General features: G+C 47.4%; 2 protein-coding genes across 2 annotated transcripts in view; one reads left to right on the top strand and one right to left on the bottom strand.

Annotated features, from left to right (window-relative positions):
- The window catches only part of SSH2 (slingshot protein phosphatase 2), a 92,789-nt gene extending 75,042 nt beyond the window's left edge, over nucleotides 1-17,747 (bottom strand). The window contains exon 1 of the mRNA XM_080563255.1: nucleotides 17,530-17,747. Coding sequence (XP_080419381.1) covers nucleotides 17,530-17,592 — 63 coding nt within the window. The 5' untranslated portion in view covers nucleotides 17,593-17,747. The remainder of the gene's footprint in view (nucleotides 1-17,529) is intronic.
- Nucleotides 17,748-17,820: 73 nt separating this feature from the next.
- Nucleotides 17,821-22,692, top strand: part of EFCAB5 (EF-hand calcium binding domain 5) — a 48,265-nt gene continuing 43,393 nt past the window's right edge. Inside the window, 3 exon segments of the mRNA XM_080563254.1 lie at nucleotides 17,821-18,429; nucleotides 22,271-22,346; nucleotides 22,425-22,620. The gene's annotated coding sequence lies outside the window, so the exon portion shown is untranslated.

The raw sequence follows: 22,692 nt of genomic DNA, 5'->3' as shown, positions 1-22,692 counted from the left end.
ATCGAAACAGTTCGGTCAAAAACCAACCAACCAACCAACCACAACAACAAAACAAACCCAACCCCCCAAACAACCGCACCCTTTGTTTCTTAAAAAAGCTTAAAAACGTGTAGGTGTATATATGGTGGTGGTCAACAGATGTAGAGACCAACAGAGCTGCGACTTCTCTTCCAGTGCTCACAGCCACATCTGTACCACACATGCAAGTTTGGATCTAAGGCAAAAAGATTCAGCAACCTGCTGCTAACACACTCTACCCCTACGCATATATGCTAACAGCCCTTCAAACCCCCCAGTATTCTCTCCTACATGTATTGGGATTGCAGCCGTATCTATAAAGTCGCACGCAATGACCTGTCAGCTGCGACGCCCGGATTTCGTCCATCCTCTCACACGTGAGCTGCAATATCAGCGTTAGATCCATGTGGGAACTGGGGAGGAGCTAAGGAAGGAAGCACGAACGCAAGCACTTGGCAAACCACAGACAAGTTGCATGCCAATGGCACAAATGATGTTATTCTAATTAAAAAAAAAAAAATCAATAATCTCAACACGGGGCAGGTTCAGGATGAAGACCAGCTTTCTGTTAGTCTTGCTTCTGCTGGCAGATTTATACGGAGGGGTTTGAAGACCAAAGGCAGTAGAATCCAAAAGGTACACATATAATAAATCTCATTAAAGCCAGAACAGGTTAGCCCTCTGATGAACTTAAGCTGTAGATCCTTCTAATGCGCTTGAAGAAAGCTTGGCTGACCGGCCAAATGAGGAGGATTCCCTCAGCTCACACATCCACGTCCTCTGAGCCAAGTGGAAACGCCGTGAGCTGTGCAGAATGAACGGAGTTCTGGTGGCTTTTTTTTTTTAAATGTAAGCGTGAAGAACAAACAAAAATCCTGAAGTGTGATGCAACAGGTACTAGAGGCAGAGCTGAAAATAAGATCCAACCCAGAGGAAAAAAGGTGACACAGAACCACTGCATCAAAACCAATGTCACTCTGGTGCTGAATTCAGATCTAAAGAAGCGCATTAGCCCATGCAGACATAAAAATACATAAAAGGCAAATAGTCCGGGAACTCAGAGCACAGACTGTCTGCTGAAAAACGCGCCCCGTAAAGACGGTCAGCCTTACTGCCGAGATCTGGGACACCGAAGGCTTGAGGAGACATTCATCTCCTCCGCAAAGCCTCGACTCCGGGAGTTGGGGGCAGCCATCTGCATCCAGCAGCAGCTGCACCACCAAGGGTGGGGGCAACACGCCGAACCCGACAGCGGCCGCAGCACATACAGCATCACAGCATCACAGAACGAAGTAGATCATTCGCAGCTTTCTCACTTAAAGCATGCTCCCCAAAATTTAGGAGCTCTCTGAACGAGATGTCAAGACACTTATTTTTACCAAAGCATGCTTCTTTTTTTTTTTTTTTTTTTAAATAAAGAGGATGGGGGGAGTGAAGCAACACAACTTCCAACGCACAAAAAATTTCTGTGAAAATACAGAAGAGTTAGGTTAATGTAATCCAGGATTCTCTAGTGAACAAAGTCACAAATTAAGCAGTCTGAGAATTTCTAGTAGCTTGGCCATGACACAGCCATCCCCCCCTTCACTACTTAGCTCAAAATGCAGGAGCAACAAGAACACATGATGCAGCCTGCGCTGGTACGGGCAAATACATGGCTGGAGTCACAGGGGCACATTCTTTGGGGCTCATGAACCATCACATGACGGGTATCACAAGAAGCCAATTTACTAAATACAATTTAAACTTGTGGAAGTTACAAATAATAATAAAAGCCATTATGGAATTCCCTTGGGAAGGGGGGAGCTGCACTTGAAAAGAAAGCAGCAAACAGCAAAATAACAGTCGGTTCTCATGCTGTCAGAAACTTTTGATTTATAATGCTAAACACGTAAGCTAATATTGGTTAAAAGACCCTAATACATACTTCTAGTTACACAACTTACAGCCAGTAAAAAGCCTACCAGCCGTCACTGAAGACCTTAGCAATGAGCCTCCCAAGCACGTACAAACATTTGTATTAAGCTGTAGAGTCCTGAGCCCGAACGTTTGTGACTGCGTGTGTCTGCAAGCCAGCAGACTGTTCGTTTGCTATAAAGCTGAGTGACTTTTTTTAATAACGAAAACCAAGAGGACGTGCAACGCACAGTCCTTCAACTGCCAAGACGCACTGACAACTATTCAGAATATACTCACTGCTTCTAACTCCAACCGCATAAATGAAAATAAAAGCAGAACTGCCTCTCAAGAAGAAGACACTATACAAATCGATTTTCACACTTGCACTATTTGTATTGATTTCTGTACCAGGAGAAAGGAACCTGCCTTTTATTTCGTAAGAGCCACCTCCCTATGAAAGCTTAAAGCTGTGTTAACATTTTATCTTGCCGTTTTTATTAAGGATTGGCCCAGTCCCAGAGCAGTGCTCCACATTCAGGGATCCCAAAGGCTCCTGACTGTATAAAAGGTTCCGATGATCCACAGGGCCACTATCAAACAGATCACTTCAGACTCATCCTCGGGATTAAGTCATCTCTATTTATGAGCCCTGATGCGATGATCTGTCTATTACAGAGCCTAAGTGCTACATGAAAGCCTCTTCAAGGCCTTCGCCATCTGTGAATTACATTATTAACAATGGCACGGACTTCCTAAGAGCATCTGGTTCTCTCCCCACCCCCCCAAACCGCTGGAAAATTGCCCTTCAGCATCCAAACAGGCTCGGGCTCCAATCACGGAGGGAGGACGGGGCTCAGCTCCCCGCTCCCACGCCCTCCGCGTACTCTGAACGACTCCTGCTGCTGTTAAGTTAAAGAGAAACTAAAACAACCCAGACACGCATGCCACAGGCACTTGATTGGGCAATGCCCGGGTTTATTTCGTCATTTTGCAGAGTCCTAAGGGTGATCCTGGCCGCTGCAGAAGGCAGCCCTGCGGCTCGGGGCGCTATCAGGAACCGGCAGCAGCCAGCACGCCACTAAGAACGGCCACTGCTGGAGGTAACCTGCGAGATGTGAATAAGCGTGTTGTCATCCCAAACCTCTGCCCCACCAAGGATGTTTCAGCAGCTGGTTCTGAAAACACGCCAGCTTCTCGTAAACAAGGGAGGAAGAGACCGTACCGCCCAGGGCATCGGGACGCGCTCTCCGCGGAGCTTTGCAGCGTCCCCGTCCCATCGCCAGCATCCTTGGCTCCTCGGCAGCACCACTTACCCTCACAGGACCAGAGGTCTTCCCACCCCACTTGCCAGTGCTTACTCTTCCAACCTAGCTTCTGTTCCTGCTCTGTACCTAAGGTTTGTAAGAGCTTCTTGTCACCTCAACTTTCTATATACAACACCAGCAGCTTTTCCAGCCCTTCCTCGTGGTTTAATTCTTCACTTGCGTTACAGATCACAGCGCAGGCAGCCTTGTTAGAGCCCTGGGAGATACACTATCTTCCTCTGTCTCAACTTCACAGCAGTATTTCTTGCAAGAGCCCAGCAACATTATGGGCAGCTCAATAAAGACTTCTATTCAGCAGGGAACAGCATCCAGAACAAGCAGTCCTGTAACACGCAATAACAGGCAGAAAACACTGGGTGGGGGGAGAAAAGATGACAATGTTTTGGGACAAATTCACGAGAACCCTTCTGCTGACACACTGGCTCTTCGATTCCCATCTTTATAAAATAAATAAAAATGAAACCGGGTGTGCATTGAGCTGCTCAGGCACTAGCGACTGAGGCATACTCGTGCTATGACTACAGGTAAGCACTTAATTTGTTCAAGTGTCCAAAATAATGGAGAAGTATGTTTATCCGGGGTCACCATCATTACACCGTGCTGCCTGAGCTCACGCTCTGTGCAGCTCGTAAGAGGAAGTGTGCAATTACTGGTGACCTCAAGCTAGAGGAGATGAGGAAGCTGGAAGCACACGGCAGCTAGCCTCCAGGATGGTCTTGCCAGGGTTTAATTTCGTTTCGGCCACGACTAGTCCCTGCAGTTTGGACGGCAGGTTGGAACCACGACCCAGGCTCCCGGGAAGGGACATTCCTGTGTTTTTATTCAGCCATTTAAACAAGAGAGCCAAAGGAAAAGCAAGCAAGTTTTATGACTGCCTTCCGAAGGCCTGCCTAATAACAGAGTCCCAAACTCTTATTTCCATGTAACTTATTGGGAGGGGTGCGGGGAGAAGAAAAGTAAAGGAACGTGGCAAGACCTGCAGCACGTCCGTGGCTATCAGGGATGGGCTCTGCCAAGCCCAGCTCCCGACACAGCAGGAGCAGGGCATCCTGTCCCCAGCGCCTGAGGGTTACGACACTAGTACTCCAACAGCAGCAACTAGAATTGGAATGAAGTCCCATCCCTCAAACAGTAAGTGCAGGTGATCATGTAATCAAATTAGCTAACATTATGCTAAATCAGTGCATTGAATATCACCCAGTGAGCTCATTTCTGGAGGCAGTTCAACGCCTCACTTCTAGGACTGATGTCAGTGTCACATGCCTGGAGAGGATCAGTCTGCAGCTGGATGTTTTAAAGCCTTCTATTAGGAGCGCAGAAAAGTCAGCGGATTTCAACAGCATCAACTAATGAATTTGTGTTTTATCATAACAGTTTAGTCACCAGACCCAGCTGGCAATAGCTGAGAGAGTATCAGGCCATTGCAGAGGTTCCCCTTGCCTCCTCGTTCAGCCACTAGGCAGAAACTGAGGAGTGGGGCAACACACTTGTTTCAGCAGAGAAAGTTGTATTTCAACAGAAAAGGAAATCAACAGAAAGACAAGGAAACAGGAAACTCTTGCTGATTCTGAATGATTAACTGTTGAGAAACTACGCTCAGTACTTGTAAATAAATCACAGCAGAGCCAAAGGTGCTGAGCATGGGGAGCACAAACGCTTCACACTGCAACATTCAACCCTGCATTCAAACCCCGTTCAACTCACAGATCAACCGTGAAGCCGTATTTCATTGTGACATAATAGAGGGACGCCTGAAGTTCAGTGGCAAGTGTTCATGCAGTATCTGTGAAGTCTCCCGCACCCTGACACTCGCTGCTTGCACTCCCCCAGCGGCTAGGAATAGATCTGCATTACACAAATAAGCAGTGTCTTCATTGTGCAACTGCATGCGACTTTTTTGGGGAAAAACAATGCTCGAATACAAGGAGTGTTGTGTGCATCAGGCTGCAGAGTGGGTGGTAGTGGTGTTGTCAGAAAGCACTCAGCGCTGCTTACCTCCACGCCCATTGACTTCAGTGGAAGAAGGCTATTTAGGAAAAGTCTCTGAAGATGAAGCTGAAGTGTTCCCTAACCCATGGTGCTGTCCATATGCTATACTCAAGAGACAAAAAAAAAAAAAAAGAAAACCACAGAGGTGAAGAAGCATGAAATCGCAGGGCCCCCATCTCTTCTTTCCTCGCAGGCTCTCGCAGTCCCCATTCCGCTCAGAAACCAGGCTGCACACCCATCAGCTCCGAGCAAGCCCTTCACCGCGCTCCCCGAGCCTTTTACATCTCCAGAACGTAGGATGAGAACTACGCTAATCATTTACTGCATGCTCACATCGCTCCCAGAAGACCTTAGATGAAGATGCCTTAAAGCTTCATATTCTGCTTCAACTATTCGATTGTTCAGCGAGACTATCTAGCTCAGTCAGGGGCTGCACAAAAACACCCTGCCCTCGCGGAGTACAGCGCAGGGACCATTTGAAAAGATTCCCAGGAGCTTCTCTCAAAGAAGCTCACAAGCCCTGAATCTGTTTCAAGGGCGATTCAGTTTGCCCCCATCCCTGTTTCAAGTTTCACTTGTAATAGCTTTAGGAGGAGAGCCAGAGGCAAGGAGCACCACGCTGCCACGAGCGCGAAGCCCCACGCACAGGGCTGCCGGAGCAGCCAGCAGCTCGGTGCCGCCGGAGGAGCTGGCAGGAAGACCGGGCACTCGGATGTTGGGGTGTGTGACAGGCACTCTGCTCACCCCATGTGAACCTACGGGTGAATAAATGCGTGTGCAGACCGCAGCTGGGGTCAGGGAGGGTTACTGCACAGCTACCTCTCTAGTAGCACCAGTAGTAGCTCCCCGAGGCTTACCACTCCTTTCCAGCCTGCACTTTTCATCCTGGGTATTCAGTCAAAGAAAGAAGAGACTAAAGGAAACGAGATCCTTACATGTACAAGTTCTTATTTTGCTGCTTGCGGTTCAGTAAGACATGCCCCTCATTTCAAGATGAGGTTTATAAGTTCAATGTACCTCCAAGGTTTTATTAAAGGGAGCAGAACGCAGCCTTAACTCCAAACTATCCCATTTTCAGCCCAATTCCTCCATACAGAGCTCCAGTTTTTCAAAGGTTTGAAGCTATTTGGCAGTTGTACGCAGCCCAGACCAGCCTGTACTTTTTTTTTTTTTTAATTTTAGACTTAATGTAGCATGTACTCTCAGAAAGGTTTACAATGCAGCCTTTTGTAGTTAACTTGCTCCAAGCTGGGCCACTGCCAGGTTGTTATCAATGACATTTTAAAGCAGATGAATGAAGTTCTTATGTACAGTGACAAGCAGAATTGTGATATGGCACATGCATACCCTGAAAGAAGAGAGCTTGCTATTAGTTTGTCAGGTTAATAAATAAATAGTGATTTCAGGAATAAAAGCCTTTTATTAGGAAACAAAAGAACAAAATTAATATTTATAAAGCTCCAGTGGTTAAGAGCACTCTTTAAAACAAGATTATTCCATTTCAGTCGGAGCCACCATCGCAGACCGGAGATCCTCGACCGTAGCTTCCCCTCCCAACACCCCACTGGTGCTGTGCCGGGCAGGGGATGAGGCTCAGCTCCCTGCTCCTTCATGGCCAGGCTGCTCCCAGTGCACCAGGCACCTCTGGAAGCCCACGACACTGCCACAGCTTTGGGGCTGCGGCTTGCTAGAGGGGCTGCCTGCAGGTTTGGGACCTCAGCAGGGAGCCCGGGTGCTTGCTGAGAGCAAACCCAACCGGGATGGGTGAGGCTGCGCCTTGGCAAGGCTGCCTGCGAGCAGGAGGCAGCTGGCGAGCGGCTTCCCCTCCTCTCCGCTCACAGCCTGTTGATACAGCTCGACTGCTTTGGGGTTTCTCAGTGTTTCCCACAGCACATGCAAACCCGCCTTGGCATCAAAGCAAGGTTGAAGAAGAGTCAAACGTGTCCAGGATGTCCTATTTCACAGCGACCTGGTGATATCCTGACAAAAGCAGGCTGCTTCTCCCCCCACGCTGCCTTCACACTAACCCCCCTCAGCTCAAGAGGATCTGTGCTCATCTGTCCTAAAACCAGACCTGTAACCTTAAACTTAACAATAAAATCTTGGCTTGTTTTACTACTTTTTAGATGAGGTGCACCTCAAGCTTAGATTCAAGACACGAGCACTTACTCAAGCTTAATTTATTTTGCGTCAAGCCACCTTCAGCCCAAATTCCAACAGACATCAGGCTTCCCTCCTTCTCTAGAGAAAATCAAGTTGGACTTCCTCCCGGCATAAGAAAACGAGGCAGAAGCCGCCCCAAAATAACCGTCCCAGCCATCCACACCCACAGTAACAGCTCTCAGTTAAACAGAGCTTCCTCCAGACTACAGCAGTTTCTGGTGTACGGGTAAGAGCAGAATTCCACTTCAAAGCCCCGAAGTGTGGGCTGCAGAAGGCTGTGGCACAGTTGATATCTTTGCAAGCGCAGGTTGAGATCAGGGATCTGCAGAGCATGCGACAAACACTCCTTTCACCCACTGAGACTGTGCAAACTCGACTCCAGCCGTACTATAAGCGTTAACTGATAACGTCTCCCTTGCCTGCCAGTTTATATAACTGTGCCCAACTTTGGGGAAGGCGTCTGAAAATACGCTGCGTTCGTGTTGCTTTGCCCCTACAGCTGCTTATTCAAGCCTTGGGAGCGGAGCAGAAGGCGCCCAGATGAGGGTAAAGGATTTCCAGCGCAGAGCAGGCACCCGCAGCACGTGCCGAGGCGGCAGCAGCAGGCGGACAGGAGCTGCGAGACAGCCCGAATGTTTCCTTTCCACGTGTGATTGTGCTGAGAAGGTTCTGCAATATCAGACCTGACCCTCGCTACGGGGGAAGCAGCCGTCTGGAGATTCGCTGTAGAGCTGAGGTTTGGGCTTCCACGTTCTAATAACTGCTGTGAGATCAGAATATCACCGAGAAATGTCAAAAAAAAACAACAACAAAAAGCAGGTTGTCCTGTTTCACTTCACTTTTTGAAGTCACAAGCTCGCTACCCCACCTGAGCACAACTCAGCTGAAACCAAAAACAGAGGAAACTCCCACTAACAAAGCTCATGAGATGTTACATAAGAAAAACACTTGTTCAATACACGAATTAAGTCTTTGTTAACCGTGCTGCAATTTTAAAAGGTAAAGGAGAACTCTGCCATTTCAAGGCTTATGCTGCACCCCGGAAGACAAGAATATGGCAGCTAGTTAACTGCTTAACGCCACCTTTCGAAGCGCTATGTTTAAGTGTGAAGCATCAGCTGAAGAGCATGCTCAGATCTGCGTCCTTTGGCTATTTTACACCACGCAGGAGGACTGTAGAGAGGAAAGCAAACAAAAAAAAACCTGAAATGAACACAACAACAAAAAGAATCAAACTGTATTCCAGAAATGGAATACCTTGTCCCCTAGCATTTCCTCCTGCAATTAGGTTTAGCTCCTGCCTGCGGGTCAGAGAGCCGAGCCGCTTCCCTGCCCCGTGCTGCCCTGCGCCGAGCTCCCAGCGTGACCCCCGGTCCCTAGCAGGGTGCTCCCCAGCTCAGCACCGCTGCAGACAAACAGCAGACTCAAAAGGATGCCCGCTGCTGAACAAGTCGTGAGCCACCTCCCGGAGAGCTGCTCACCCTCTGCTCCTAAGCATCAACAGCCACATCCAGAAGGAGCCCTGGTTTTTAATTCCTGGCCGAGCAACGTTTACTCCAAGTAAAGGTCCGGGGCTTTTGGATTTGGATGTCTGGATGATGGCACTCAGCACTCCTAGTAGTATTCCGCAGCTTCAGAAATTTGCAGCAAACTCCAGCTGCAGATGGGTTAACACAAAGGGCTGGTCCTGCCTCGCGCAGAGATTCAGACTACCTCTGAGTACCAAAGCCCTCCTTTGGAAAGCAAAGCGTTTTACACATGCATGGCATATGCCTTATCCCTCCCTCTCATCATCACACCAAAAGGTACAGAGATGAAAAGCCTAAAGTGTTTTTTTTTTTTTCCTTAAGGATCCTAATATACGCGTTTCTCAGATGTTGGCTACTGAAGCTAAACCAAGCCAGCTGAACAAGTCTTAAAAGTTTTCACATTAATGGTAAACGTGATAATTCTGTACATCAAAACAGAAGGGACGTGGTAGCAGCCAGCTGGAGTAACTGGACAACTGCATTCCTTGTGACAGGGCCAGCTTTCCACGCTAAGGATCCACCTCTCAGATATTTAATCCAGTTACAGGCAGAAGACAAAGGGGCTCAGCTCAGCAGCTTCTGCATTTTTGCTAAGGAGGCTTTGAAATCTAAGAAGTAAAAGCAGCGTCCCTCAGCAAGAGCCTTCCTGTGCCATTCTTCCCTATTTCTTTTGTTTCTTACTGAGAGAGGAAAGAAAGGTAAACTCTTGTGTCTGGAACCTGCCCTGACCTGCCTTTGGGGTATCCCGACTCGTACGAGCTAGATGCAGGCCAACGAGCAGAAAACATCACGTACCGGCTGATGCTGCAGGCTGACCCAAGCCGACTGGGGAGAGAAAACGCGACTTGATGGGACAGAGGAGCCAGGTCAGGGTCTTCTGCCTTTCGGATCCTGCTTTATCTCATCTCAGACTGGTTTCTGGCTCACCTCGCCAGGGTGTGGGCCCTGCAGCAAGCAGCTGGCATCACAATGCCGAGACGACGCCTTGGAACCTACTCCCTGTGCCACTGCTGAGCAGAGGGAAGCGCGGGCACCAAGCTGTCCCCTGAGCTCTGGTACGAGCACAGCGCAGGGACGGGGTGATCTGTGTTAGTTTGAAATAGGCCAGAAGAAACGTCCCGTGTTGGAGTAATCACAGAATATTTAAGTCGTGGCCTTGAGCGCCCCACCAATTTCACCCTGAAACAGCCCACGCCAATGCTGTACCGCCGCTGTTTCATTGAAGCCCGAGCTGAGGGGCCCCTTGGGAGAAGGAGGGCTGGCCCAGCCAAACGCAGGGAGCAGCCGCAAGCAAAATGCATTTCAGCAAGTGCCACGGGCGCTTCATTTACCAAGGCCATAAGAAGTTCACGTCACAGGGCATTTGCCAGGAGTTTCGTGCTTGCTGGCATACACACGGAGGGCGCGCCTCACCATGGAAGCAGCGAGCTGCTGAGCTGGGTGACTCATCCGAGGGCAACGCTTTCTGCCTTCCGACAGGAGAGCAGCCTGCAGTGAGCAACGCTGATAAGACGCATACTCAGAGCAATTCTATTTGGGCAAAAAGCTACTGACACATCCGAAGCTGCAGGTACAGGAGCCTGCCCAAATGGTAACCGGAACACGCACGGACACCGCGGCATTACACTACCGCACTAAGGCATTTTGCAGGGGGTTCCCAGTGACCCAGTAAATCCATAAAGCCCAATTCAGAAATGCAGAGGTGGTTTGACCCTTCATACCTCTTTTATCCCTTTAAACAGAGCCCTCCAGGGGAACAGCTTCCAGCCAGAATACGAGAAATTGTCTCTCCCTTGTCTATATCACTCACTACCTCCGGCAGGTATCACCCATTTCTTCCTTTGCTTCCAAAATACCTTCATACAAGACATGAGCTTCTCTGCTGCTGTCCAATAAACCAATTCAAAGCATGCTCTGCCAAATTAATGAAATGGAGAGGAGACTCTTCTTAATTCACAGGCTGAACCCAACAGCTCAGAGCCTTGGAGCAGGCAGACAAGGAGGCTGCTTTCACGGTGCCAGGCCAGTGCACGCAGAGCAAGCAGCAGTCACAGAAGCCTCAAGCTTTAGCACGTACTTCCTCCTAACGGCATCAGCAAGACTCTGATGTGAAGACAGTAAAAGCTTCGAGTCAGCTGAACTCCAGGAATACAAGAGCATTTCTGAAGTCTGCTGTCCAGGCCATCCTTGCAAGGACAGCAGGAGCTTCCAGCACACGGGTCCTGAGAATTGGGCTGCAAAAACTGCCCTCCCCCATCAGCAGGGGGGAGCTGCGCTGCCATACCAGGAGGATGTGGTTTGTTGTGGCTGCAGAATGAAACCTGGAGCTGCAGGCTGTGAGCAGGGGGCAGCTACCCAGAGCTACGCTGCCCAAAGGCTAGCCTCTTTTTTTTTTTTTAATTTCCCAAGACAGAAGAGTTGCAGCTATGGACCTTTCAGGATTTTATTCCAAGTGAGTTGAAATCCTCCATCATTGCCCCTGCGTGAAGGCAGTCCTCTCAGGTTAAACTTCTTCCAGCAGACTGGTTTTTGAATGGCAGCCTTCATTCAGAGAGCACTCTTCTCTTAAGTAAATGTTTCATTGACTCGGAATAACTGGAGATAGCACGCAGCACCCCGACCCTTTCACCCTTCTTTCATGGCTTTAGCAGCAAGGATCAATAGCAGTCAGATGAGGACTCAGCATTGCAGCCCGTTTGCATTTTCAAGTGACAAATTCCTTGTCAAACAAGAATTTAAGTACAGCTGCAACTCAGGAGGCAACAACTTCAGTGTACTTCCACTCCCTCTGTTTCCACGTAACTTCATATTTTGAAAGATGCAACTGAGCTGTGTAGCAGTTTTGTACAAAGTGCCACAAATGGCACCACGTTCAGTACATTAAGAAAAGGCAAAAGGGGTGCAAGGACAAAATTTCCCTCAACCTAAAAAATGGCCCATTTTGGATCAACACTGAAGAACGTTGACAAAGTACTACAAGAAGCCTGACTTTTCTGTTAAAAGCAGGTTTCAGTTTCTAGGCAAACTCCCATAGCTTCTGGCTGGACTTCCCTGGTCACGCCAAAAATACTCCAAAGCTGACAACTTGTAAAGCAATGTTCCAGTAAATAAAAACATGGAGAATAGAGGAGAAGGGGCTGCCAACTTTGCAAAAATGTTCCTACGATCCTCACTGAGATTCCAGTTCAGCTTTCCTCATCCTCCTCAACTCCAAATGCTGTCCTCAAGCTAAAAGAGGACCTTGCATTTCACGCAGACCTCCAGGAGAGCCTGCTGTGTGTGTACACGCTAGGCAACAAACCTTCAGGAGAAGGGCTGGCCTGTTGACACCAGAAGTTTGTCTAAAGCAGGCAGCAGCACATCCTCCAGAGCTGCTGCCTTTGAGAACTTCAGGTATTGCCATAGCTCATTGCAAAGACTGAAAAACATCAGCTGATGAAAAACAGCAAATAAGAGATGACAGCAGCTTTAAATACAAGGCATTTCTAGATTTATTAAATGGTTCATAAGAAACTACTGTTCTCCTAGCTACGCGGGAGTCCCCTCCAAAACGCAGCTCTCCACAACCTTATACAGGCAGAAGTTATCAAGATCTTAACTGAAAAAAAACTTGTACAAGATAGAGACTAGACCTGTCAATGATCAAGTGAGCTCACAATTATCACATTGTTTAACAGCAATCGCAGGACCAGAGGTAGAGAAGCGTTATATTTAGCTTCCCCATAAATAAGTGGGAAAATATTTCCTGCGTGTTCCACCAGCACGGAGCTTTCAGACAAAACACGACAGAGACTCCCAACCACATTTGCAGGACTCTGCTTCCTGCTCAAGCTGTTCCCCTGGGATTAAGGAGGGGAAGTCAAACGGTTTATATTTTCATCTGCTTTAAAAACTTTTTTTTTAAACCCTGCATTTTAGAACAATATATGCAGCGTAGCCTCTCTTTCTGGGTCAGTCGCTCCCTTCCATAAAAGCATATTGTGTCCCTGAGGGTAGGGGAGACGAGTGAACTGCGAGAGGCAGACTGCCTGCCCAGCTTCTTCACTTCCAGAAAGATAAGTGTTAGGCAGAGGAAAGACAGCACTTAAAAGGAATTACAGCTTTTGTTCTGTGCATAAAATTAATTTATAAAGGCAAGTTTCAATCTATTATTCCCTGTTCCACATAATTATCAGAGGTCTTTTGGAAAGCTACAAAGAGCTCAAGAGCCGTTTTTCACTGCTTGCATCACCACGATGACACAGATTTGATGCTAGCCTGGTGACTGACGTTACCCAACAACATCCAGGGCCTTAGATAACAAGGCTCACAAAGGATTCTGAGGCAGGCATCTTTTACCAGCCGTTCTCTGCTTTAGCCAGGCTGCTTTCATGCTGCTCGTCCTTAGAGCCGACGATGAGACTGCTGCGCCCACCCTTAGCGACGCAGCGAGCAATAGAGATACCCCGGGTTTGTCAGGGTAAGACTTCTGCAGTTTAACAGCAAGCTATGGTCAGAGATGGTTCATTGCTTAGAGATACAAACAGCCAAATTAACTTAAAACTGACACGTAAACAAGTATCAACAGCTGCCTTGCACAACAATGCACACGCACCACCTGTCCCAGCAAAACAGCCTATTCCCTTTTAAAAGGTTACATTTTACTTAACAATGGTGAGCAATTTTTTTCTGGTTTAAATTTCCAAGCAAAGGTTATATCAAGTTAGACCCACCGTCACTTGACTTCTTCTTGTCCACTATCGTAAGAGTTGCCAAGAGAGCACCCAGACAAAATACGTTTCCATTCTTTGCCACTGAAATGAGAACGCTAGAAGGGACGAACGGGAAAACCCCACCACTTGCACGGCAGGAAATACGGCACAGACACCGGGAGCAGAGTCAGAGAATCTCAGGCGTGGGGAGGACACAGAGGGGCCAGTTTCTTCAGATCACCCTAGCAGAGCTCTGACTGCAAGCCTGAGGGGCACTTGTGAACGAGGCGTTTTTATTCCCCTGCTTTTGTTGATAAGGAGACCACCGTGCCCATCTGCTGTAACCCAGCTGCGTGCTCCCAGGGCCCTTCTTCTCTTGGACACAAGTCCTCCTTCTCGCAGACAGACGGGAGATCTCCCCTCCCACCTAAAACCGAAACCAGGCAAACAAAAAACACACTACAGACAGAGGAGGAAAAAAAGAAGAAATCTTTTTTTGCAATACAGGATAAACAAAGGGTGCTGACCTGCACCAAGTGGCCTCTCTCTGGCCCCTGGTACCCGCACTTGCAGGAGCGCAGCAGCCCTGTCTTCCACCCCCTTCTGCCCCCACGGTGCTTTGAAGGACAACTGCTCTGCTCTAGAGAGGAAGGTGAAGGCTGCTGTCTTGTGTCTCCAAAGTGGCTGCATAACCAAAGGCCAAAACAAACAGCTAACAGACAGCTGGACTGACAATTAAGGGAATTTCATAAGTCATCAAGTGACCAGAGAGCTGTAAATCTACAGACGGCACCGCATGAACTGTATCTGTCCTGAAATGAATGCCCACGAGATGCTCTACGGCAATGAGAACAGGATAAAGACCTATAAATAAAAGCCATCCAATTTCAGAGCGATTCAGATCAGCTATTCCCCTGAATCCATAAAAGCCAATTATAACTGTTTATAGGGCACGCTTAATGCAAAAATACAGTTTGAGGACATCAATTTCATCCTTCTCCTTGTCGGAGAAGTTCATCTCTAAAGAACAAAAAATAAAAACCAAGCAATTCAAACGAGAATCCATTTCTGTCTTCAAAATTCTTAGTAACCTGGAAACTGACTTAGACAGAGCCATATGCTTGCACACTTACATACGTCTTGCTTGCCCACAAGCCAGAACAGCAAGCTTCCCACAGCCACCAGACAATCTTTCTCCACAGGGTTTCAGGCAGCAAACACTGCTCATCGAAATTATTTAGCAAGATGAACTTCCTTTCAAAGAGATAACTTGGAGATAAGAGTTATCAGCCCGTATAGAAGGAAGCTATCGTCAACGGCTTACAAGAAACTGGTTGAAATAATTTAATATTGAAAGAATCAAGCTCCCATCAATGCGCTCGTCAACAGCGATCCATAAGAACGACGAGCATGGCAAGCTTGCAGGACCAAAGCCTTCACAAGGATTAAAAAGGCAACTGCCCTGTTCACAAGACCTTCGCTGTCTAGGAAGGGCCATCGTCTGAAATGTTACTGCCATTAAGAAACAACTCAGTGAGAGGAAGATTACACGGAACAGAAGGATGGAGAAACAGCCAGCCCCAGCTATCTAACAAGAGGCTAAAAGGGCAGCCAAACCCCTAACGTGTGGTTAGGAAGTTGTGACAGGAAATGCAGAAGCTGCGAAGTATGCTCAATAGCTGTTGAGGGCAGAATATGATGAATTGCATTTCCACCTTAGACTGCAAAAAAAGAGTCTGAGAAAGAAGAAGTAATTTTGAGAAGCAAAACCAGGCCATGGAAGCAGTCACACACACTTTTGCATTGGGCACTAAGGACTTGGGAAGACCAGCGGCAGAGATTATATCTTAGCACTCTGAGACTGAGGAAGAGACTATAGATAAATGCACTGAAACCTGCATTCGCTGGACTTGTCAGGAGGGAGTTGTTTGTATGTTTAAGAACTACATAGAACTCAAAAATTGGGACAGATTATTAAGAAAGAAGAAAAAATGTTTTCCTATTATACTGAGTGACTGTAATCAAAAGAAGCATGCGTGGTATCCTGGTCAGGAAATAGACTGGCAGTTCCAGATGGGAAATCCTTACAGAATGCTGCTAATTGCTCCCGTATATCAAATATCTAACACAGAAAAGGGTTATGCATCCAAGTGGAAGAACGAAGGACACCAAGAGAGACCTATTCTCACAACAAGATGGCTTAAATGCAAGAAGTTCATCGAAAAGGAAGAGCAGCGAAGGTAAAGAAGTCAAAAGGAGGAAGCAACCTCTGAAGTAATGTAGCACATTAGTCTACAGCAGAGAAATGCAAGTGGAAATTAATGTGTTGCTAAATAAACATATCTAAGGAGAGACATGGGAGTGAAATAGAAAAAAAAAGAAAGTGTTCTGACAGCTAAAATGCTGTTGGGGCAGGCAGGACCTGTCAAGTAGTTGATCTAGTTTCAGCAGAGATTACCTAACACAACAAGAAATATTTTCAGAGTAGTTGGCTTTTTTAATCCCCACATGATGGAAGCAACTGGGATTTCACACCCTGTGTCCCCCCCCAACACTTCCAAACCTGACATAACATCAGTGGGATAATGTATGAGGTTTTTTAAGGAGAAAAGCCAACAGAGAATTAAGCATACAGAAAGTGAAAGCGAGCTTACTATTTTCATTCCCATCCTCAGTTATAATATTAGAAACAAGCTGTGCAGTCGGTAGGCAGCAGCCCAAGGGGTTAACATGCCGGACTGTACAACACAGAGGCACTAAAACAACAGCCTGTCCCAAATTTAAAGAGCATGTAAAGCAAGGAGCCCTCGGAGTCGCCTGCCTCGCTTCCTGATTCAGGGCACTGCTGGGAACATCTCCTGCGTGTATCACCCAGAGATGTAAAATCTGGTGTTCTGTGCCAGCCTCGGGCTTCACCCAGCCTCTTGAAAATTATATGCAAGATGAAAAAAAAAAATAGAAAGGAAAAAAAAAGAGATATAGAAGTCGCCAAGGGAAGGGCCGCATACTGGAGATACCCAGAGGGTGCTGTCGGATTGAATCACCTCACAGCACCCGTGCCCGACGGTGCCAGCTCGCTGCCCCTCACATATACACACAAAATCAGAATTCAGCCAGGCTGCTTTATTCGGCCAGGCAGAAGGGGGGACAGCACCAACCCAGGGTCCCACCACTCAGGGGGACAGCACCCACCCTCCCTGGGGACAGCTTGTCCAGGCTGAGGGGGGGGGGACAGGGGTGACCCAGGCCTCTCCCCTCGCTTGTCACCAGACCACAGCGACCCAAAGGAGGGGGGACCTGAGGAGGATGACAGGGGCCTGAGGGGGCTGACGGGGGGCTTGAGGGGGCGACAGGAGGCCTGAGGAGGGTGACAGGGGCCTGTGGGGGATGATGAGGGAGCCTGAGGGGAGTGACAGGGGGCTTGAGGGGGGTGACGGGGGGCTAAGGGGGGCGACAGGGGCCTGAGGAGTGTGACGGGGGGGCTGATGGAGGTGACGGGGGGCTGAGGGGGGCGACTGAGGAGGGTGACGGGAGGCTGAGGGGGATGATGAGGGACCCTGAGGGGAGTGACAGGGGGCTTGAGGGGGGCGACCAAGGAGGGTGAAGGGGGCCTGAGGGGGGCGACGAGGGCCTGAGAAGGGTGACAGGGGGCTGAGGAGGGTGAGAGAGGGCTGATGGAGACGACGGGGCGCTGAGGGGGGCGACTGAGGAGGGTGACGGGGGGCTGAGGGGGTCGGGGGGCGCTGCCCCCGCGGAGCTGTCAGGGCCGGGGGAGGCGGGGGGGGGGGGGAGCGCTGAGGTGAGGGGAGGGGGGGGGGGAGCGCGATCGGTCCGTGCGCATGCGCACCGCCGCCGGCCCCTAACGGCCACCAACGGCCGCGCCGCCCTCAGCGCCCGGCGGGCGGTCGGACTCACCGAGGCGCAGGGGCTGGAGGTGGCGCTGGGGGTTGGCGAGCGCTGCACCGTGACCAGAGCCATCGAGGCGCGGCGGGGCTCCCCGTCCGGCCGGCGGGGGCCTTACTCCATGGCGAGGCGGAGGGAGGGAGGGAGGGAGGGAGGGCGGGGAGGGGAAGGGAAGGGAGCGGAGGTGGCCGCAGGGGGCAGCAGCTCCGCACCCGCCGACGGCCCGCGGCCGACTGAGGCGCTCCGGGGCTGGGCCGGCCGGGCACAATGCGGCGGCACGGCGCATGCGCCACCTGTCAGCGCGGCACCGCCCCCGGGCCGCGGCGGAGGTTTAACCCGTGCCGTGCCGGCGCGTGAGGGCGGCCTTGTCCCGGCCCCGGGCAGCTGAGGGGAGCCGCAGCTCCGCCTGGCGGCTGCCTCGGCTGGCTTGGGGGAGCCGAGGGAGCTCTGTCAGGGACGGAAGGAGCCTGGAGTTCTTTTTTGTACGTCAGTGGACAACCGCAAGTACCGCAAAGCTAGTCCGATAAGCGTACGTGAGGTTTTAAGCATGAAAATGTCCCCAGAATGAGGCGGTGCCTGGCGGTTTGGGCCCTGAGACAAAGGGCCGAACGCTATCAATGCCATCGATTTAGTTTCAGTCTGGTGCTACCAAATTTGTGGGGAGGTTGGCACGGAGGATCGCGACTGCGATCGAGAATTTCCATGGGCATCTAACAGAAACACTACCTCCGACAAACAGAAGCCATTCTGAATACAAAACAGCACAAATTCTTCGTCAGAAATGTGTATTAGCCCATTATTAGCCCATTTGAAGCACTTGGTTCATCTTATTCTCATTTGCTCCTCAGGTTGACAGGACCGTAGGGGACTCAGACTCATTACCCCAGTATATCTACACACCACAAGACCCACGTAAGTAGCTCTTTAGGCTCTTCCCCCAGTGCCCTGCAGTCAAAATAATTAGCTGGGAGGCTCTGTGCACCCTGGAAGCTGGGCTTTTGCCACAATGAAAAAGTCAGGCTGGCTAATGAGGCATTTTGCCTCCTAGTGGACAAGAGAGGATGGAGGGCAGGCTCAGTAAGCGGGACTAAAATTGAGCATAGAGAGTGAATTGCACAGCAAGCCAGAATCCTCGATGTGAAAGAGTCCAAAAGGACCCCAACTGGGACTCCAGCACATGGGGAGAATAAGCAAAAAGCATAGGTAAACAACGAGTCATTGTCCTGCCTCATACAACCATCATGTTTTTATTTTGAAACACAATATTTATGGAAAGTGTGCTAGCAGTGAACTCTGATTTATGGCACAAAGGTCAAGAAAATGCCTTCCGGATCCCTTTTAAGTTAATATCCCCCATGTTCTAAATATTCCACAACCTCCCAATAAAGCAAGATCTTTTTCTAAGCAGCCTTGTTTGGTCCCTCCCTCGCATTTATTTATTAAACACCTTATCTTTTCTGTGGGGAAACGTGCCAGGCAGATGTGTCTTTGGTGTGTCTATACAGTAGAAATGGATTGGCAAAGGCTATTCCAAAGACGGACATCCTTTTGCGTTTGTAGATAAAGGATCTTCTCTGTAAGTTTTGGGAGCAGAAGGACCGCTCTGAGAGTTGCACATACGTGATGAAAGTGTGTATGATTTTTTTCACGTTTTCAAATAATATAGCTAGACCAGTAAGACATACACTCACATACAGTCATGGTTCTCCTAGCTATGTTTTTCTGTCTGATTTATTTTCTCTGAAACTGAAAAAGTGCTTTGTCCCCTGGCACAGCACTTCTTCCTTTCAGTTAAAAAAGATCCTGCATCACTTTGTAGGCCCTTTGCAGAAGGTTTGGGGAACATACGAGGTACAAGATTTTTCTTCTCAATCATATGACAAGAATCTTAATGCTATTCACCTTCCTCTAAAGAATGATACCTACTTTATTGGTTTGTTCCCAGCAAATGGATTCCTGCAAATACAGGGCTGCTTCAAGGCACGTAGCTCGTGTTCTGTTCGGATATGTCTGCGTTGGTACACAGGGTAGGTGGAGGACTACAAGTTGCCAGAGTATTCATGCAAATCCCTCACCTGGGACTGGCGTTTCATTCTGGATTTTGAGAAATAGTAATGTAGGGATTACTATCAAGAAATGATTATTTAAACCAGCTTCCAAATTAGACTCTAGTGTAATATTCAGATATCCTGTAGCTTTTCCAGGTATTTGAACAGTGAACACTTCTAAAATATATTTACCACAAGTAAATAATGGAGTTACTATCTACAGTTAGCTAAAGGTTGAACATATCAGTTGTTAACTACAATAATCACAGATCGCAATGGTTCTTTGAGCTATTAGAAAGGTATAATTTGTATGTGCAATGTTTTGTAGCAGCAGAATTTAAATGTGAAGGAGGCGGCTGGCTACAAGCAGATGCATTCTGATTGACAAGAGCGATTAGAGGGCAGCCTGTGGTCACAGCATCATGGCTGGTACATAAAGGAGACTGGAAGCCTGTGGCCAAATTCTCCCCTGTGCTGAAAGCACTGTGGTCAGCACCTGGACCTCTAGCCCAGCGTATCATCTGAAGGATGTGAAGCTACACACTGTCTGTTTTTGTATGCATTTCTGAAACTGTCTATTTTCTTTCTTTAATGTACTGCAAACATTTCTCTGGCTAACGCAACTTATTATTACTACGTGTCAGGGCTTTTATTGCATAATCTTGGCATCAGCTGCAACAGGCAACAGAATGCTTCCAAAATGTATCTTAAACAGAAAAACAGAAAAAAAAAAGATAGAAGAGGCAATTCCAGCAAAACATCTGTGATGACATACTCAGTCCATTATTTTGTCAACAGTGCAAGTATTTGATGGCATAATAAAAGGATACACTTTGCTTAGCAAAAACATTAAGAGATAGCAGCCAAGTTAAATAAGGTGCGATTAAGGGTTTGCTTAACCCACAGGATTCCATTTCCAGAAAAATAAAAACAGAACCACTCAGATCCCTCTTTGCAAATTCTATTTGCATTCTCTTGTCTGGAGGTTAGAAAAAATCACTGTAGAAAAGGGAGAGTATTTTTTAATAGATGTTCCATACCTTCCCCCCCAGGAAAAGAGAGACATGTAGGTTGATCATAATAGCAACAAAATTCTGAACTGCAAAGGGGGAAAGTCAAGCCCACCTAAGAGAAGAGATAACAGGACTTAATCACATGCAACCTGAAAAAAAAATAGAAAAAAAATGCACAGTTTTTTTAGAAAAAAAAAGTGCACAGTTCAATTTAAAGCTTCATTTTAAATTATTCCTGTGCATCAATTTTCTGCTTCATTTTATTGACATAATCAATGCTATATTTGAATGCACCTTGGAAATACACTGCAATAAGCATATTTCCTTCTTTTGTTCAAATCTTAATAGCAGAAGAATTATATTACAGTATTTTCCACGCTAAATTTGATTTTTTTTTGTGCTTTGTTTCCTCTCTGCAAGCAAATACTGAATTCAAAAATCAAGTCAGTGTTGTAGTGTCCGCAGTTGCAGGCTTGGCAGTCCAGTGATATTTGAGAGTGTCCAGAAGAAACATTTTTTCAGTGGGATGCTTATCACAGATGGCCAAAGGTGTCTATAGAAGTTACAGCCATACAAATGTTTCTGAAATACGCACAGGTGGATAAAGGAAAATAAATGTTGCTGAGTACAAACACCAGGAATTTCTATAATGGAAAAGAAAGTATAAAAAGAAAATAAAAATTGAGGCTTTTGACTGTTCTCTAAAGTACAATTGTTATTGTCATTTCTGAGCAAATTCCCTCCTGTGTAAAGAGTCTGTACACAGTGTGTGTACTTTCTAACTTCCATGGCAGGTTTTAGGAACAAAACTAAGTGTATTTCTTTTTAAGTGCAGCTTAGATATTTTACTAAGTTCATGTTGGGACGCTGGGTGCGTGTCACTTACAGCTATTTCCAATTCCAGAGGGTTTTACAAATTAAATAACATTTACTTTAGTATTGTGGGTTCTGTATCAAGTAACGAGTGACTTGATGAAAATAAAAGAGCGAATGACATTTTTGGTTCTGAAATTAAAACTCTAGTTCCCAAACTGGACAAGAAATGTGACTCTGACAGTAACTGCACCAGATTTTGGGAAAAAAAAATCTGTTATTTATATTAAAGCTCCTCGTTATGTTTTGTAACATGTTCAGCTGCCCCATAAAATGGAGACTAATACTCTTACTAGAGGATAGGGACCAGTGCAGCTGTTCCAATGACGATACCATGAAGTCACAGTTCAGAGTTTTCATGCTGGTAGATAATCCAAAGATCAAGCTTCTTCCAATGTAAAATACAGCAAAAGAAATAGCATTAGATAAACCTCATTTCCTGGCAGAAATTGCCGTAAATTTCTCTGTTGGAAATCCTGCATAACACGAATGAAATCACTGAACAGACACCTGATTACGTGGGTATATACAAACGAGTGCAGAATGGCTGTTCCTAGACGTTATTTTCTCTTCCTTTCTCCTTCCCCTGTGTTGCATATTCTTCATGAATATAAAAGAAATTATTAAAGGTGATTCATTAAATCCCTTTAGATTCTGGTTTAAAGGCGGTCTAACAAAATGGCATTATAAATTTCTCCCTTTTTAGTGCTGTACATGACTTTCCCACTAGGCTGCTTCAAAGTGGTACAAAAGGAGAACCTGAAAATGTCTTTAAATTGAGTTTGTAATTCATGTGTGTTTTGGTTTTTTTTCTTTTAGATTCTCCTGTCTGGTTAATACCGTCCTCAGTTTAGCTCGTAAGGGACTTTCAACAGGTTTGGACTTGAACCTGGAGGTAAACCTTCTATCACTGGGCACCTGTGGTTTCCCTCTGACTATTGGTGCTCTTAATATTGCCTGTTGCTATTCTTAGTCTTTATTTTATTTTATTTTCAGTCACGTGACACAACGAGCTAAGTTCAGTACAGAAGAGTGTGCTGGCCTGCCGAAGCCAAAAGACAACCTACGGCAATTCCAAGTTGTGGATGAGACATAGCAACCTTTGGGATTATTGCTTAGCAACTGCAAACACAGAGAGGAGTAAAACTCACAGCCCGGCTCCGCAGCAGGTCTGAGAAATCCCTAATTCACTTTAAGATTTTTAATGCCTGAGAACAGATGGGCATATATTAAATTCCTAT

Source organism: Anser brachyrhynchus (genome assembly GCF_964034855.1).
Source record: "Anser brachyrhynchus genome assembly, chromosome: 20".
Classification (NCBI taxonomy): domain Eukaryota; kingdom Metazoa; phylum Chordata; class Aves; order Anseriformes; family Anatidae; genus Anser; species Anser brachyrhynchus.
The sequence above is the reverse complement of the archived record's forward strand: the minus strand, read 5'-3'. Positions and strand labels throughout refer to the sequence as shown.